At 28.9% G+C, this 15,406-nt stretch overlaps 2 protein-coding genes across 3 annotated transcripts; both read right to left on the reverse strand.

Annotated features, from left to right (window-relative positions):
• Positions 1-1,383: 1,383 nt before the first annotated feature.
• Positions 1,384-5,038, reverse strand: LOC133033871 (uncharacterized). Its single transcript, XM_061108930.1, has 4 exons — positions 4,960-5,038; positions 4,108-4,243; positions 2,263-2,754; positions 1,384-1,990 (listed from the first exon to the last, which is right to left on the reverse strand). The coding sequence occupies exons 2-4, from the start codon at positions 4,216-4,218 to the stop codon at positions 1,916-1,918; spliced, it is 678 nt and encodes a 225-aa protein (XP_060964913.1). The 5' UTR covers positions 4,219-4,243; positions 4,960-5,038; the 3' UTR covers positions 1,384-1,915.
• A 2,816-nt stretch (positions 5,039-7,854) lies between these two features.
• LOC115719758 (copper-transporting ATPase HMA4) lies at positions 7,855-14,236 on the reverse strand. Of its 2 annotated transcripts, none has more exons than XM_030648942.2 (9): positions 14,000-14,236; positions 12,489-12,759; positions 11,644-12,389; positions 11,087-11,558; positions 10,766-10,933; positions 9,714-9,968; positions 9,511-9,633; positions 8,755-9,240; positions 7,855-8,386 (listed from the first exon to the last, which is right to left on the reverse strand). In XM_030648942.2, the coding sequence occupies exons 2-9, from the start codon at positions 12,750-12,752 to the stop codon at positions 7,994-7,996; spliced, it is 2,907 nt and encodes a 968-aa protein (XP_030504802.2). In that variant the 5' UTR covers positions 12,753-12,759; positions 14,000-14,236; the 3' UTR covers positions 7,855-7,993. The 2 variants fall into 2 exon arrangements, with proteins under 2 accessions (XP_030504802.2, XP_060967033.1); XM_061111050.1 differs by having other exon boundaries at positions 13,893-14,167.
• Positions 14,237-15,406: the final 1,170 nt, after the last annotated feature.

Genomic DNA, 15,406 nt, shown 5'->3' on the forward strand with positions numbered 1-15,406 from the left:
ATAAAATTATAAGAAAAAGTACTTTTTATTATTTGTATTTGTTTGAGCTATAAATTTGTTAATATGATTTTTTTAATTGAACTATAACATTTTTCAACAAATAAAAGTAACTAAATTATTATGTTTGTAACACTTAATTATTAAGTTATTTGTTTCAAAAAAAAAAAATTATCTAAGTTATTTTTTCGTACTTAAGCGTGTTATGTGTATCAAACTCAAATCACCTCATAACATAAAAAAAAAAGAGTTTTCAAAAAATTAATTGATGGGAAAGTATAAGTATCAAAATTTATAATCCAATATGTAAAAAAGTAAAAATAATAAGTTAGTAAACATTTAAACTCTGTTGATTCCACTTTGGATTGCTTGTTTCAGATTGAGAATGTTAAACTCTGTTAGATTCCTCGCAACCTCAATGGTGCAGCTCACTCTCTTGCAGCGTGGGCTGCATCCAATGAATGTTTTAAGATTTTTCTGTTAGGGAAGTGGCATGTCACTAAAAACTTTGAGTTTTATTAATGTCCTATTTTGCTTTGAATAAATAATCTGTTTGGATAAAAAAAAAAGTTATTGAAATTTTATTTTTATAGATTATATATATATAATATTTTGAAATCCGTATTTAATATATGGATAAGATAGAATATGTTCCAAAAATGAGATGGTAGTTTCCCAAATTTTCTTACTATATAATTTTTTATTTTTTTTTATAATAGGTAATTTTTCTTATATTTATGTTAAAATGGGAAAAACAATCCAAATTTTTAAGTTGATTTTCTGTACATTAAAAAATTGTATAAAAAGTAATTCAAAATATGCATTATTTTAACATTTATGTTTTTTTTACAAATAACATTTATTATTTTTTTTTACAAATAATTAATATTTATGTTTTTTCAGAGCTAGATTATAGGCCAGTTTGGCACAGCTCTGTTATGGGAAAAAACAACTGTAGTTGTACTGTGAGAAAAAACAACTGCAGCAGAGCTGTAGAAAAAAGCTGAACTAAGTGTTTGGTAAATTATAAATTTCAAAGTATTGTGAGTTGTTAAGATCTATTATAATGATAATGATAATGTTATAATCTAGTTTATTATAATCACAAATACGTGTAAACTTATTTTATTTACTATTTTATTTTTATATATTTTTAATTTGTTTAAATATAAATTTATATGCATTTGATAAAAATAATTTATAGTATTTTTATATTATGTAAAAACTTATTTTATATAATATTTTATTTTCTATATATTTTTAATTTTTTTTCAAATATAAATTTATATGCATTTGATAAAAATTCTATGTTGATGCATTTGATAAATTTTTTATTTTTTTAATATATAATAAATAAACAAATATAGTTTTAGTACAAAAAAAAGTTATTATAGTCTTTTAATCAAAATATCATTTTTTAAAAATTGGGTTGGAGCAGCTTTAGCTTTTAGCTGTACCTTCTCCAAAAAATTTTAAAAAACTATTTTTTGACTGCTTACCAAACACATTTTTATCACAGTTTTTTTAAAAAGCAGCTTTTAGCTTTTCCAAAAGTTTTGCCAAACGGGCCCTAGCAAAAGGTTGAAGTCCCTCTTATTTTTATTTATTTTTCAAAAATAAATATTTATAGAACATTGAAATTTTATTAATAAATAAAATTAACCCCTCTCTAAAAATTTGATAAAACATAATCATAAAAATAAAAATTTTCAACATTGCATTAACAATTAAGACAAACTCAACAACAACAATGTCAAATTATTTGTAGTTTGGAAAATATAAAATAAAAATAAGAAAATTACTTTAACCATAACAAATTAAAATTAAAGATAGTTTGAGCACAATTATAATGAATTCATAATTAAGCTCTAATCTCTTCTTATTCCATAATTAAAATTATTGAAGCTCTGATACTTAATTAATCACTGTCACCACCTTCTGCTTTTCTCTCTTCTAGCTTCCGAAACTTGATTCCACAAGCATTACACAGAGTCTAAAATAAATAAAAAATAAACAAAAATTAATTAGTAATTATATATGTATCTATATCTTAGAAGAAATATTAATACACAATAAATAATTGGTAAGCTATGCACGTGAAAAGAGCACATAATTAATCAAATTAATTGAATAACAATCCAATAATAATAATTAATGATGGACAAATTCACAACTTCATAACGTAAATATGAACATTAATTAATATTCAACATACTAAATAAATTAATAAAATAATTAAAATGAAAAATAAAATAAAAAATAAACCTTGGGGCCAAGAGGACCTCTGCGCCACATGGGAGTAGAGTGAGTACCGCAGTTACGGTTGGAGCACCTCGTGCGATTAGCATCACGATCTTCCTCATCAACCTGCTCCTCTATATCAAGACCGCGTTTTCTATAGTTCCTTCGAGTAATAGTATCGTTGTTCAACTCTTGTACGACTACTCCAGGACTAGTAGCGTTAGCAGCACCACTATCAGCATCGACGACACCAGTAGAAGCAGAATTAGCACTAACAATAGTAGCACTACCTTTACCATCACCGTCACCAATACCAAAAACAAAGTCAATGCCAGAGCCAACACCGCTAGTAATAGGAATACTAGCATTGGCACCAACATTGCCAATGCTAACACCATGAGCAAGAGTAGGAGCAGGAGCAGGAGCAACATCAGTAGTATTATTACTAGGAAAAAAACTAATAAAGAAGGGGACATAGTCTGGTTTTGGTTTTGGTACTTGTGGTTGTGGTTGTGGCTACGAAATAGAGAAGAGAAAAATACATTATTGTTAGTATAATTATTATAAAGAATATTATTACGAGTATAAAGAGCAGTGAAACAATCGTAAGAAAAATGAGCTAATAATAATACTCTTCGACCATATTATAATATATAAAAATACAGATTTTACTATACTATAATTTTGACATGAGAAGTCGATTATAACTAACCTAACACATATCTGTAGACTGACTTACACAAAACTGACCTGTAATGATATGTCTAAAGTAACCAAATTTGCAGCGATAATACTCAAATTTTTTCAACTACTGTACTTTTGTAAGTAAACTTAGCAGTAACAATACATTTTGTTTATATTTTGTTACTACTCAGATATTAAAATTTTATATTAAACATTAAGATGAGAGCATATATATATATGAAGAAAAATATATTTTAAAATCCACTAAACACTAGTGAATAATTTTTAAAAAATAAAATACTTTTAACTATTTTTTGTTAGTATTTAACGACGAGGGACTAAAATGCACAAATATACTAACGAAAGAAAATATTATCACAAAAATAAAATTAAAAGGCAAATACTTTAATATCAAAAGAACAAGTACTTTAGCTGTCAATTTCTTTTTATTCTTTATAAAATATACATATTTATTTGACCGACTTCATTTTTTATGGGGGTTAGTTGAAAAATGCCTTTTTTATTAACTAATTAATCAAATTTACCTCTCATTTTATATTTATTTGAAACATACCTCTTTTTATATGTATTGTACCCAAAATACCCTGACATAAGAGTATCTTGAAGTGACAGGGGCAAAATTGGTACAATGTTTAAAAAAAGAGATAAAAATGATAGATTTTAAAAAAGAGGGTAAAAATAAAAGAGAACAATATAAAAAGGGTATAGAGTGTAATTTCCTCTTTTTTATGTGTAATGTATAAATTATATATAATTAATTTTTTACCAAAAATGCCAAAAGTTATACTATCATAAACATACAAATATTGCTGTTTCAAAAAAAATAAAATAAAAATAAATACACATACAAATATTGAACCATAGACATACCTAAAATGAGTATATGAGTAAAATACAAACAAACATTAAAATCAAAAAACAACTATTATGGAAATCACAATAATAAACAAGAGAACAAAAATAATTAATATATTTCAATATTAATATATACACATACATCACATAATTATTTTCTTAATAAAATAATTAAAATTAAATACCTGGTGAAAATCATAATAAACAAGAGAACAAAAATAATTAATATATTTCAATATTAATATATATAAATATATATATACACATCACATAATTATTTTTTTTAATAAAAAATAAAATTAAATATACCTGGTGAAAATCATATTGGATATTATTGTGATGAGTTCCAGGTAAGCTTAATCGAAGAGTAAGATCAACATAGCCAAAACCCATTTCTCTCCATAAAGCTTTTTGGATCATCTTATATTGCTTTGTGTAACTCCAACTACCATTATTATTATTATTATCCATTATTATTATATAAATATTAGATCTGTTGAATTTTCACAATATATATACATATCAATGTCAATAATCTCAACATTATATTTTATTTTATTGAAAAAAATTTAAAAAAATGAAAGGAGAGAATGAAATAAAATACATGAGTGAGAATATAAAGATCTATATAAGTGAATAATATTATAAGTAGGGAGAGAGTATGTTGATATACATTTTTTTATGTGTATATATCAGGTAAATAAGTTACATTTTCATGTAACATTACTTGGATATGTGTTTTTTTATTTGGATTGTTTGATAAAATAATGAGAATAAATCGATAATATAAAAATTGATGAGAAATAATAAATTAATCTACGAAATACATGTGAAGAAGGGTTGGTGAAAATTGAGCGAAAGATAATATTTTTACTAAAAAATAGTTTTTCTCTAGATCTCACTTCTTTTGATCTTCTCGGGTTTAGTATTGTACGAAAAGGTACTCTTTGTGAGAAAAGAAAACGTGATATGTTTTTAATGAATAAAATATCTATTTTGTTGTATAAAAGACGAAGAAGATAGATTGTCGTCTGTATCGAGTTTAAGATAAACTATTTGCCAAAGCATATACCACCATTAATGGACGATCTTATAATAAAATCCAAATCTTAAGAATAAAATAAATATTGAAACGAAGTAAAATTTTGAGAGAAGACTTACAGAAAACAGATTCAATGACCGAATACTCGTATTCTGCTAATTACTTTTGTTTCTGTGACTTGTTTGAAAGAGAAAGGTCTTTTATTTATAGGGTAAAAGTGGGTCTAAGGGGTAAACTTTTAAGGAAAAAATATATATTATGTTAAAAGAATTGCCATATACCATTAACTCTATATGACCACAAAGGCCTCCAATTTTAATTATCGCCGTTTTAATGATGGGCCCATATTATAATCGTATGATTAAAAATTTACCTATATAAAGTAGACTATATGATTATACCACATTACATTTATGGATGGTGATAAAATTTATAGAGAGAATCCTTTTTATTATTTCTCTTTGGTAACCTTGTATAATTATTTGTCATGTAGTAATTATTCTTGGTTAAAAAATTTATGCTCCAAATGGAAAATTACATTAAAATTTTATGTTATTGTAACATCAAAATAATTAATATTAGTTTTATTTATTTTTCAAATTATTTTTATTCCTTTTTTTAATTTACTATTTTTGAACTTTTATGTCCGATAACTAATGCTTGATTTATGTAAGCACTATGTAATAAGTATAAATTGTGATTAACTATATAAAGTGTATGTAGATATTTCCTATTAATATATTGTATTTTCATATTTTAAATGTTATATGATATTATTGATTTTTTAATCTAAAGTTTTATTCTTCACTTTTTCTTTGTGAAGATTTTATTTAGGACCTATTAGTTTTTGTTGAAGTGTTAAGCTCTGATACCAAATATTTTAATTTGATAATTAATAACCAAATGATAACTAGTGGAATGACCCTTATTTTTACAAATAAGTTGACGTCGTTACTATTTTCGATGTGAGAGCTAAATTAAAAATAAGTAAGAGATTTTTAAATTTTTTATTTAATTTACAACGAACATGAAGTTATTTTAAATTAGTACAAAATATTGCTTACAATTACATATACTTATTTTTAAGGTGTAGTTTAATTTATAAAACTATTCATGATTAGCCTAGTATATAAATTAATGCCTACATATGTATTCTTTTGAGTAAAAAAATTCTTTTGGATCATAAAGCTTTTCTTTGTCAATTTTTGTATATATTTTATTTTTCTTAAATATAATAATATTATTTCAAGGCTTATACATGCTTATTAATAAATTATCTGGTAATATAGTAGTCAAAATTAACTATTATCAATTAAGGAACGATATCTCATATATATTATTTATAAAAACATGTAATAATGAATTTTAAAAAATTAACATTACATTCTTAGTATTTATGTATTAATTAAGTATTGTGATAAAAATTATTATAATAATAATATTTTTGTAATATACATAAGTTATACAACTCTATGTTTAATATTTTTCTAGTTTCAAATAAATAGGGTTGAGAAGAAAGAAAATATAAAATAATTTTAGAATTTATATAAATAATATAATAAAAAGAATTAGAACATTATACTATAGTGATTTTATTTATATCACTTAGTATTATAAATACGCAGTGATTTAAAAAAAAACTTAAAAAAATACTACAGTGATATTATTTATATTATCAATATAAATAATATAAATAAAATCACATTAATGAAAAATACTTATTTAAAAATAATTAAACCGATATTAAATTGTATTTTTTTGTATGAAAGGATTAAATTGTAACTATTAAGTAATCTTAAAAGAGATTTGATGGAACATGTTACTTTTAAAATTATATGGATTGTTTACAATCATTACTTATGATTATTTGAATGTATGGTTTGATTTATTAACACTATTCATGATTAGTTTAGTTAATATATTAACTGCATAAGTATTCTTTTGAAGAAAAAAATATTTTTTATTTATGATTTGCCTTTATATTTATATATTTTTTTTAAATTTCGTATTTTTAGCTTGTTTTTTGTTTGAAAAATTTAAACATTTTTTTTTTCGGAAATTCCCCATAAAAAAATTGCAATCCTATTTATAAATAGTCATTTTACATACCATACTCTATAATCACTAATTATAGATCATCTAATTATAATCACTATTAGGATCTACAATTCATATTTATTTAATTTTCTATAAATTTAAATAAATGTATTTATATATATATTTCTCTATTTTCTTTCATGAATATATTTTAACATTTTCAATCTATAACTGATATAAATATATCTACATATTAATTAATATGTTTTAATAGATAATTTCACTTGACTATTTGCAACAAAACACCCTAACACCATGTTTATGATTGGGAGGAAGAAAATAAATTAAGAGGGATGGAAAATTTTGGAAAGAAAGAAAAATATGAAGGTAAAAAAAAAAGGAAAATAATTTTCTTTTATGTTGTTTGGTAAACAAAAAGGGGAGAAAATTTTCTCATATGAAAATTAATATTTTGTTTATATAATTTATATTTTAATATTATTTGTGAGTAATTTAATAAATTTACTTATACAATTTTGTCTTTTTTTATTGAGGAGTTTTATTTTCACCCTGTAAAATTATAAGTACACTTCATTTTAATAATTTTTATTTTTTATATATATACCTTTAAATTGTACTGTTTTTTTTTTAAAAAAAAATTTCTTCTTCGTCATATTCTAAAAAAATATACTTATAAAATTATGTAATTTTCTTACTATTTTCGTGTTGTTTTTATGAAAAACCGTAAAAATGTAAAAAAAAAATTCTTTAAACGTAAAATTATATTTTTTTTTTACAAAAAATAGTATCTTATGTAATTATTCTTATTTTTTTTCCATTTCCATCAAATTTTCTCCCATACCGAACACTCATTTTTACTTTCTCTCCACTCTTCTCTCTCTTAAATTTTCTTTCCTTTAATTTTTCCACCATACCAAACATAGGGTAAGTATATTTTTTTTTGTCACAAAGCATTCTTTTTGACATGAATCATAAGAAGTTAGTCTAGTTTTTATTTCATTAATGCATCAATGAAAATGTACACAATGGAGGCTAATAAAATAAGGCCAAAAAAAATTAGCTTAAAATTAAAGTTTTTGAAGTGAGTTTGGAGTCTTAATAGTGTTGAACTTCCAAAGGCTTCTTATAAGATTGCAACAAAAGTGAAGAACAAACCACACTAAGAGAGGAAGCCGCCATGCAAGCACCGGCTAGCCAAGGTGGCAATCGGATTCCTGTAAAAGGGTACAAGATTCCCGCCGCAATTGGCATCCCGAGGATGTTGTAGCCGAGGGCCCAAACATAATTCAACCGAATTCTAGACATAGTCTTTTTGGAAAGATCTATGGCCGTTACAACATCTTCCAAGTTGCTCTTGATCAAAACTATGTCGGCTGCTTCTATTGCTACGTCGGTTCCTGCACCAATGGCCATGCCTACGTCGGCTGCAGCCAATGCTGGCGAGTCATTTATTCCGTCCCCCACCATTGCTACTGTCAACCCTTTCAACTGCATCATTCGAAAACACATGAATCATTTATTCAAGACGACTCGATTCTTGATTAAATTCCTTAAGGGTTAGTTAAAAAACCAATTTTTCATGTTTGGTATGGAAAGAATTGTACAGGAAAAAAATTGATTCAACAAAAAATTTCATATCGAACATGAAAAATTGATTTTTTTCATAAATATTTCGTTCATTTCAATCAAATTTTCTCCAATAATAACCATTGTAGAGTTGTGCCTTCTGAGTTATTTCGTGTTGAGAAAATCACTCAGGAGACACAACTCTACAATGTCGATAATTCAGAAAATCTCTTTTGTCAATTCCTTAATATATTTTGACAATGTAATCTAATTTACAGTAAAAAATGTACCTGTAATTCCTTGATCTTGTCGGCTTTTCCAACTGGGTCAGTCTCGGCGAAAACTGTCTCAATCCCAATCTCCTTTGCAACAGCAGAACCTGTGGCCAAGTTGTCACCAGTCACCATTATGCTAGATATGCCCATCGAGCGCAGAAAAGTTATGACACGCTTCGCCTCTGGTTTCACAGGATCAGTTACAGCGAAAGCTCCAGCAACTTCCCCATCAATCGCAACCAAAACACATGTCCGAGCCAGGTGCTCGTTTTCTGATATATATTTCTCAACCTTTTCACCAACCAGGACATTAAAAGAGCGCATGAGTCTTCTGTTACCGACTAAAACCGTTCTATGACCAACTTTTCCGCCCACTCCTGCTCCTGGATGCACCTCAAACTCTTTAACATCTGCTATAGATTCACCATTTGACCCGAACTTTTCTCGCAGCCTCTTAGCGTGCACAACCACAGCTTTTGCAATTGGGTGTTCACTGTTCGCCTGCATAGGGAAAAAGACATCTTACAAAAGAAACTCAAAAAATTCGGGCTGCAGAGATTTTCTGGCAGTAATTCAAATCTCTAACCAAATAAACTATAAGGTGTGTACTTATTTGGTACCATGTATTTTATTACCGTACATATTTGGTACTCTGAACTCAAATTGGATCAATAAAATTTTATTAATACGATAACTATCTTCAATTATATGAGTTCCAAATTCAAATTCGAGAACAATTTGGTTGATAAATATGAAAGCATGGACACCAACCTCTGCAGCTGTGGCCATGTCACACACTTCCTCCATTGGAAAGTTAGAAAAGAGCACATCACTAACTACTTCAGGCTTTCCAATAGTAAGAGTTCCAGTCTTGTCAAAGACAATAATTTTGATCTGTATTGAGAACCACTTCCATGAATACAAAACTGTATCATTTAACCGAAATTATCATCACTAAGCATTATCTGCATTACCTTGTGTGCCTTTTCAAGTGCATTACCACCTTTAATAAGGACACCTTGAGAAGCACCCTTTCCCGAGGCAACCATGACCGCTGTTGGTGTTGCTAGACCGAGAGCACACGGGCAAGCAACCACCAAAACTGAAATACCGAATTGCAGCGCAAGCTCAAATTCATCCATGTCTTTTGGTATCCAATGTTTAGGGAATATACCAAGCTTTCCAGGTATAAACCATCCCAACCAGGTTATGATAGCCACAATAACAACCTGATGTAACAAACATTATGTCACTCACCACAAGAAGAAAAAGAAAAATAATACTGAAAAACAATGGATAGTACAGCCTTGAACAAGCATTAAGGGGGCGTTTAGTATGAGGTTTAGACTTGATGGGAATGAGAATGTTAATCCCCTCTAACACTTGGGTTTCATATTCCCTCCAAGTTTACTCTCTCCAACTCAAACTCACATAACAAACACCCCATCAAGTGGCGTTTGGTTGGAAGGAATGAAACCATAGCTAGAATAAGAATGACATTCCAATACTTTAAAATAAGACCAAACAAAGGAATGGAATGAAAGTTGTTTCTTTTCCATTCTATTCTAATTCATTACCTCAAACCAAACACCACCTAAGAGAAAATTGCATATGAATAGTTTAAAGCAACAAAAAGGAAAACCATTTAAATAGATAGCAGTGTTGTCTATGATCAGCCTCTATAAGCTCTGACTCTATAGAATCTGAGTATCACCCATTCCATTTAGGGGACGTCTACGGTACAACACCTTTTGGATCTTAAATTTTTTTCATGACGGTATTTATTATAGTAATAGTGGGCCTCCTATCAGTTTTCGAAAAAATTTCTAATTTACAGTGCTGAAAACAGAGTTCAAATAATTTATTGCACATGTCGCATGTAAAAACAACTGCTTTGAACTTTGTTTTCAGCACTATAATATAAACTATTCTGAATTTTATCTTTGTATAATTGAGTAATTCATTCAGATTCCTATAATATGAATAGTCAATACACAAAAACTGCAGATTAAACATCAAAACTCACTGTTGGAACAAAAATTCTTGATATCTGATCAGCTAGTTTTTGGACAGGTGCTCGGGCAAGCTGAGCAGCTTCAACAAGTTGAACAATCTGGGAAAGAGCAGTCTCTGATCCAACATGGGTGGCCTTAACTAGTAAGCATCCATTCTCATTCATTGTCCCTCCAATAACCTATGATCAAAACATCGAAAAATCATTTGCATTGCCCATAGAAAACTCGAATCTTTGTATCCTTTCTGATCTATCCCGACGATGTTATTTGTATTGTTGTTAATAACAAATTCTACATTGTTACAAATAAGATCTCCAGTAAGCTATTTATACCTTATCGCCGAGTTTCTTTGCAATGGGAATGGCCTCTCCTGTAATCATACTCTCATTGACATGGCTTTGACCATCTATGACAATCCCATCAACAGGAACTTTTGCTCCTGGAACGATCTTAATAATGTCGTTTTTCTGTATCAATTGAGTGTTAATTTCCATCTCTGAAGTGACATTTCCATCTCCATCTAGTGTTACCAAATGAGCAGAATCTGGAGCAAGATCGGTTAGCTTTTCTAAGGCATCAGATGTCTTCCCTTTCGCTACAACTTCCAAATATTTTCCTAAGAGGATAAAAGAAATCAACATGGCACTAGTTTCGAAAAATTCTTGGCCTTCAAATGTTTCTGATGTCAATGACTTAATCACTACATAAACTGAGTAGAAATATGCAGCATTAGATCCTAGCGCAACCAAAACATCCATGTTAGCAGATTTTCGCCTCAACGCATGATATGACCCGACATAGAACCTGAAATGAAAATGCTGAAATTGTCAAAGATAACCGAAAATGATAACAGAAAACTATGTGAAAGTTGCTAACACTAAAATCATACCTTCGGCCAACAACAAACTGCACCGGTGTGCAAAGGATCCAACTTAAAATCATCCCAATTGAGAGCATGTTGTGAATCTTATACTCAAGCCAATCACCATATGGAGGAAGCATAGGCAGTACCATTGAGAACATAAATATTGGAACTGTAAATAAGCAACTCACAAAAAATTGATTCCTAAACACCCGAATTTCATGCAACTGTTCTTCCTTTCTTTGCCTTGGAGGAACATATAAGCTTGCACTAAAAGGGCTTGGATCATGTCCTGCTTCTTCAATGCACTTTATAAGAGATCGTGGACCGGTTACATCAGGGTCATAGCTAATTGTTACCTTATGTTCTGTCATGTCAAAAGAAACATCAACCACACCGGGAGTTGATTCAAGAGAGGTTTTTATTGTTGTTATGTCTTCGGGATTATTCACACCTTCAAGTTTTAGATGTACTTTGTTTCCTTCATTCCCGGAGCTAATGAGAGTGGCTCCAAAACCAGCATCTTCTATTGCTTCAATGATGTGATCAGTATCAATAACACTTGAATCGAAATGGACCTTTGCTTCTTCAAGTGTTAAACCAACCACTGCTTTTTTGACTCCATTGATCATCTGTAGAGCGCGTTCAACAGATTCAGAGCAGCTTGTGCACGCCATTCCCTTAATTCTCAACCGACATACTGCTATGTCTTGTTCGGGAAACTCCTCAGCTGTAAAACCTGTGTCCTCCAAAGCTTCCTTGATTGTTTTTACCTATAAAAGATCTTCATCATAAGTCCTTTCGATTTCTAAAAACAAGAATATTTACTCTCTTATGGAAAAGAACAATGCACAAACTTCATAATAGCTTACATTAATCAACTCTGGCACATATTTGATCACAGCCTGACCTTGAAGTGGCGATACCATGACACTTCGAACCCCATTAAGCTTTCCAAGTGCAGATTCTATGGATACTGCACAAGATGCACATTCCATACCTCCTACTCTGAACATAATGCTGCTAATTTTCTCATTTTTCTTGTGATCCAAATCAGGAATTGTGATTGCAACGCTATCACTATCCGAACACTCCAATAGAGGTTCTTTAAGTTCAGCCACTCCATTAGCTTCCATCTTTAAGCTGCAGTTGTTCAAACACATCAATTTCAATACATTCTGAATTCTTAAGGTGAAACTCTAAGGCCTATTATACAATATAATCAAATGACACGAGGTTTCGAGATAAAGATGAGGAGAGAAACTGTTGAAATTGAAATACAATATGTTTATAAATTGGTTGACACAACACAATTTGTGTAACGCGTTTATAAATGGGCCATGTTCGGGTAGGGTCAACTCAACTTAACTTCCTGTTTACAATAGTCAATTTGTTGTTTCAAAGAGAGAATTGTTCCCAAATATTTTCAATAGCACCCAATAATTTCAAATCAAAATTACGAAAATCATACTTAAAGCATGAGAAAATTAAATAACTATTTAACACATCGACTAAGTTTGGGATTGGTTGGTGGTTTATAACTACTTGGGCAACCTTCATTCTTAGGATAGTCTTTTCGGATTGAGTTCTACTTAAGTAATTGTTACAAATGGTATCAGAGTCATACACCATCAAGAGCGACCAACGTCACAGAAAGGCGACTTAATAGAAAAGCCCAGAGTGGGCCTCCATGATGTCCCCTCTAGGGGGTGTATTGGTAGGATCCCAATGGTTTATAACTTCTTGGACACCCTTCTCTCTTAGGCTAGTTTTTTGGGAGTGAGTTCTACCTGAGTGATTGTAACACAACAATATTTGAATCTATCAAGTGTAAGCTGCTTTTAAGTTTTGAACTTCCACTCATTGTCCTTGTAAACACTTATAAGCAACTAAAAATCCATATTTATGGCATGTATAATCAGGTGATCCAACATAAACAAAACCAATCAAATAGTTGATTTCAGTCTCAACAACACCACCATAGTCAAATAATCAAAAGCATTAATTTCCTAACATCATAATTAAAAAAACAAACAATTCATATAATAAATGAGAGAATGAAAGGTCTGGACTTTCAGACCAATCATTCATTCATTAATTGAGTAGAAAAGGAGTGACAAAAAGTGGTCCTTCCTATCCAATTGTCTAACCCAATAACAAAATCAACAATAACAACAAATAAAACCCATCATAATACTACTAATTAGGGTCAATAATTCACAGAACAAAAAAGAAAGTGAGAAAAATACAATGAAAGTTAAGTTTTTGAAACAAACCCATGTCAAATTCAGCAGAGAAAGAACAAACCCAGTTGTGTTCTTGATTCATATATACATATATATAAATATATAAATACAGAGAAAGTGAAGAAAAAGATGAGTACCCTTTTAGAGGCTGATGATAAAGCCTCGAACTTTGTAGAGAGATGAAGAATTAGTACATGAAAAATTAAAGCTTTGATGATTTTATGAACCGGCAAACTCCGCTTTTAAATCTCTGACAGACTCTTGCTAATCCTCGTAATTAACACGAAAATATGAGCAGAGCAATTATCTCATGCATCGCGCCCTATTGTATTAAATGCACTCTAGTCAATCCTACTACGAGACCATGACCATGTGTGATGATGAAGCCATTATTACTTCATAGTTCATATTCTTTTAAAACAAAAATTGTTATGAAATGATTATTATTTTTATTACCATTATTTTTTTCATCACTCTACGATTTAAATGAGTTTTCATTTTTTTTCGAAAGGTAAATGTAAAATTTTATTAAGGATAAATTGCGGCATAAATACCTAATGTTTTCGATTTTGTACACTTAAATACCTAATGTTTATTTTTGGAGGAAAAAATACCTAATGTTACAATTCTCTTACACCGTTACTACCACTTCTGTTATTAACTCATAAATATAGACACGTGGAGGGCCCAAATACATTTCATTTATTTATTTTATTTTAAAATTTAATAATCTTAATATAAAAAACTAAATATTACTTATTTTTTTTAAAAAAAATAAGAGAGATGCAATATTAAATTACCATAGCTGAGTGAACCAGTGTAGTATATGGAACATGATTATCGAATTGAAGTGCCAATATCATATGAAAATTGTTAATTATGAGAACAGATTTTTTTTAAAACAAGTAGCATTTAGTTTCTGATATTAAGAAAATATTGAGTTGAAATAAAATAAAAATAAATGTAATGCATCTGAATCCTTCACGTGTCCATATTTATGAGTTAACGAAAGTGGTAGTAACGGTGTAAGAGAATTGTGACATTAGGTATTTTTGCCTCCAAAAATAAACATTAGGTATTTAAGTGTATAAAATCTGAAACATTAGGTATTTATGCCGCAATTTACCCTTTTATTAATAAGTAAATTGGGCATAGTCTATTATATGTAGGCCCGACTTTAATATAAGCAAGCTAAGTTTGTACTTAAAATTCACTTACTTAAAGGATTCAAAAAAATTATTCCCTTTTATAAATATATATGTTTTTTATTAATTTTGAAAAATATCATATTTTTTTAAATAAGGGTCTAATTTTTTTTTTTTCTATGACCCACTAAATTTCAAGGCCCGCCCTGTATGTAGATATTGCTCGTCGAGCAGAACTAACAATAACAGGCTAACCAAGTCGTTTATGATAATTTTAAAGAACTTCTAACAATATTTTTAATTAAATAACGCACAAGCTGACAGTTGTGAAACATTAAAATAACAAAAAATAATAATTTTTTTTTATTTTGAATGAATATGTTACAGATCACACCTATC

Source organism: Cannabis sativa, chromosome 2 (genome assembly GCF_029168945.1).
Source record: "Cannabis sativa cultivar Pink pepper isolate KNU-18-1 chromosome 2, ASM2916894v1, whole genome shotgun sequence".
Classification (NCBI taxonomy): Eukaryota; Viridiplantae; Streptophyta; class Magnoliopsida; order Rosales; family Cannabaceae; genus Cannabis; species Cannabis sativa.

What these genes read in the sequence shown, in the direction of transcription:
- LOC133033871 (XM_061108930.1), bottom strand. Translation starts at nt 4,218, where the DNA reads ATGATCCAAAAAGCTTTATGGAGAGAAATGGGTTTTGGCTATGTTGAT. An exon ending in TCCAATATGATTTTCACCAG is followed by an intron (nt 2,755 to 4,107) that starts GTATATTTAATT and finishes TCTATTTCGTAG; the next exon opens with CCACAACCACAACCACAAGT. An exon ending in GAGGTCCTCTTGGCCCCAAG is followed by an intron (nt 1,991 to 2,262) that starts GTTTATTTTTTA and finishes TATTTATTTTAG; the next exon opens with ACTCTGTGTAATGCTTGTGG.
- LOC115719758 (XM_030648942.2), bottom strand. Translation starts at nt 12,752, where the DNA reads ATGGAAGCTAATGGAGTGGCTGAACTTAAAGAACCTCTATTGGAGTGT. An exon ending in CAGTTTGTTGTTGGCCGAAG is followed by an intron (nt 11,559 to 11,643) that starts GTATGATTTTAG and finishes TTTTCATTTCAG; the next exon opens with GTTCTATGTCGGGTCATATC. An exon ending in CACTTGAAAAGGCACACAAG is followed by an intron (nt 9,634 to 9,713) that starts GTAATGCAGATA and finishes TTCTCAATACAG; the next exon opens with ATCAAAATTATTGTCTTTGA.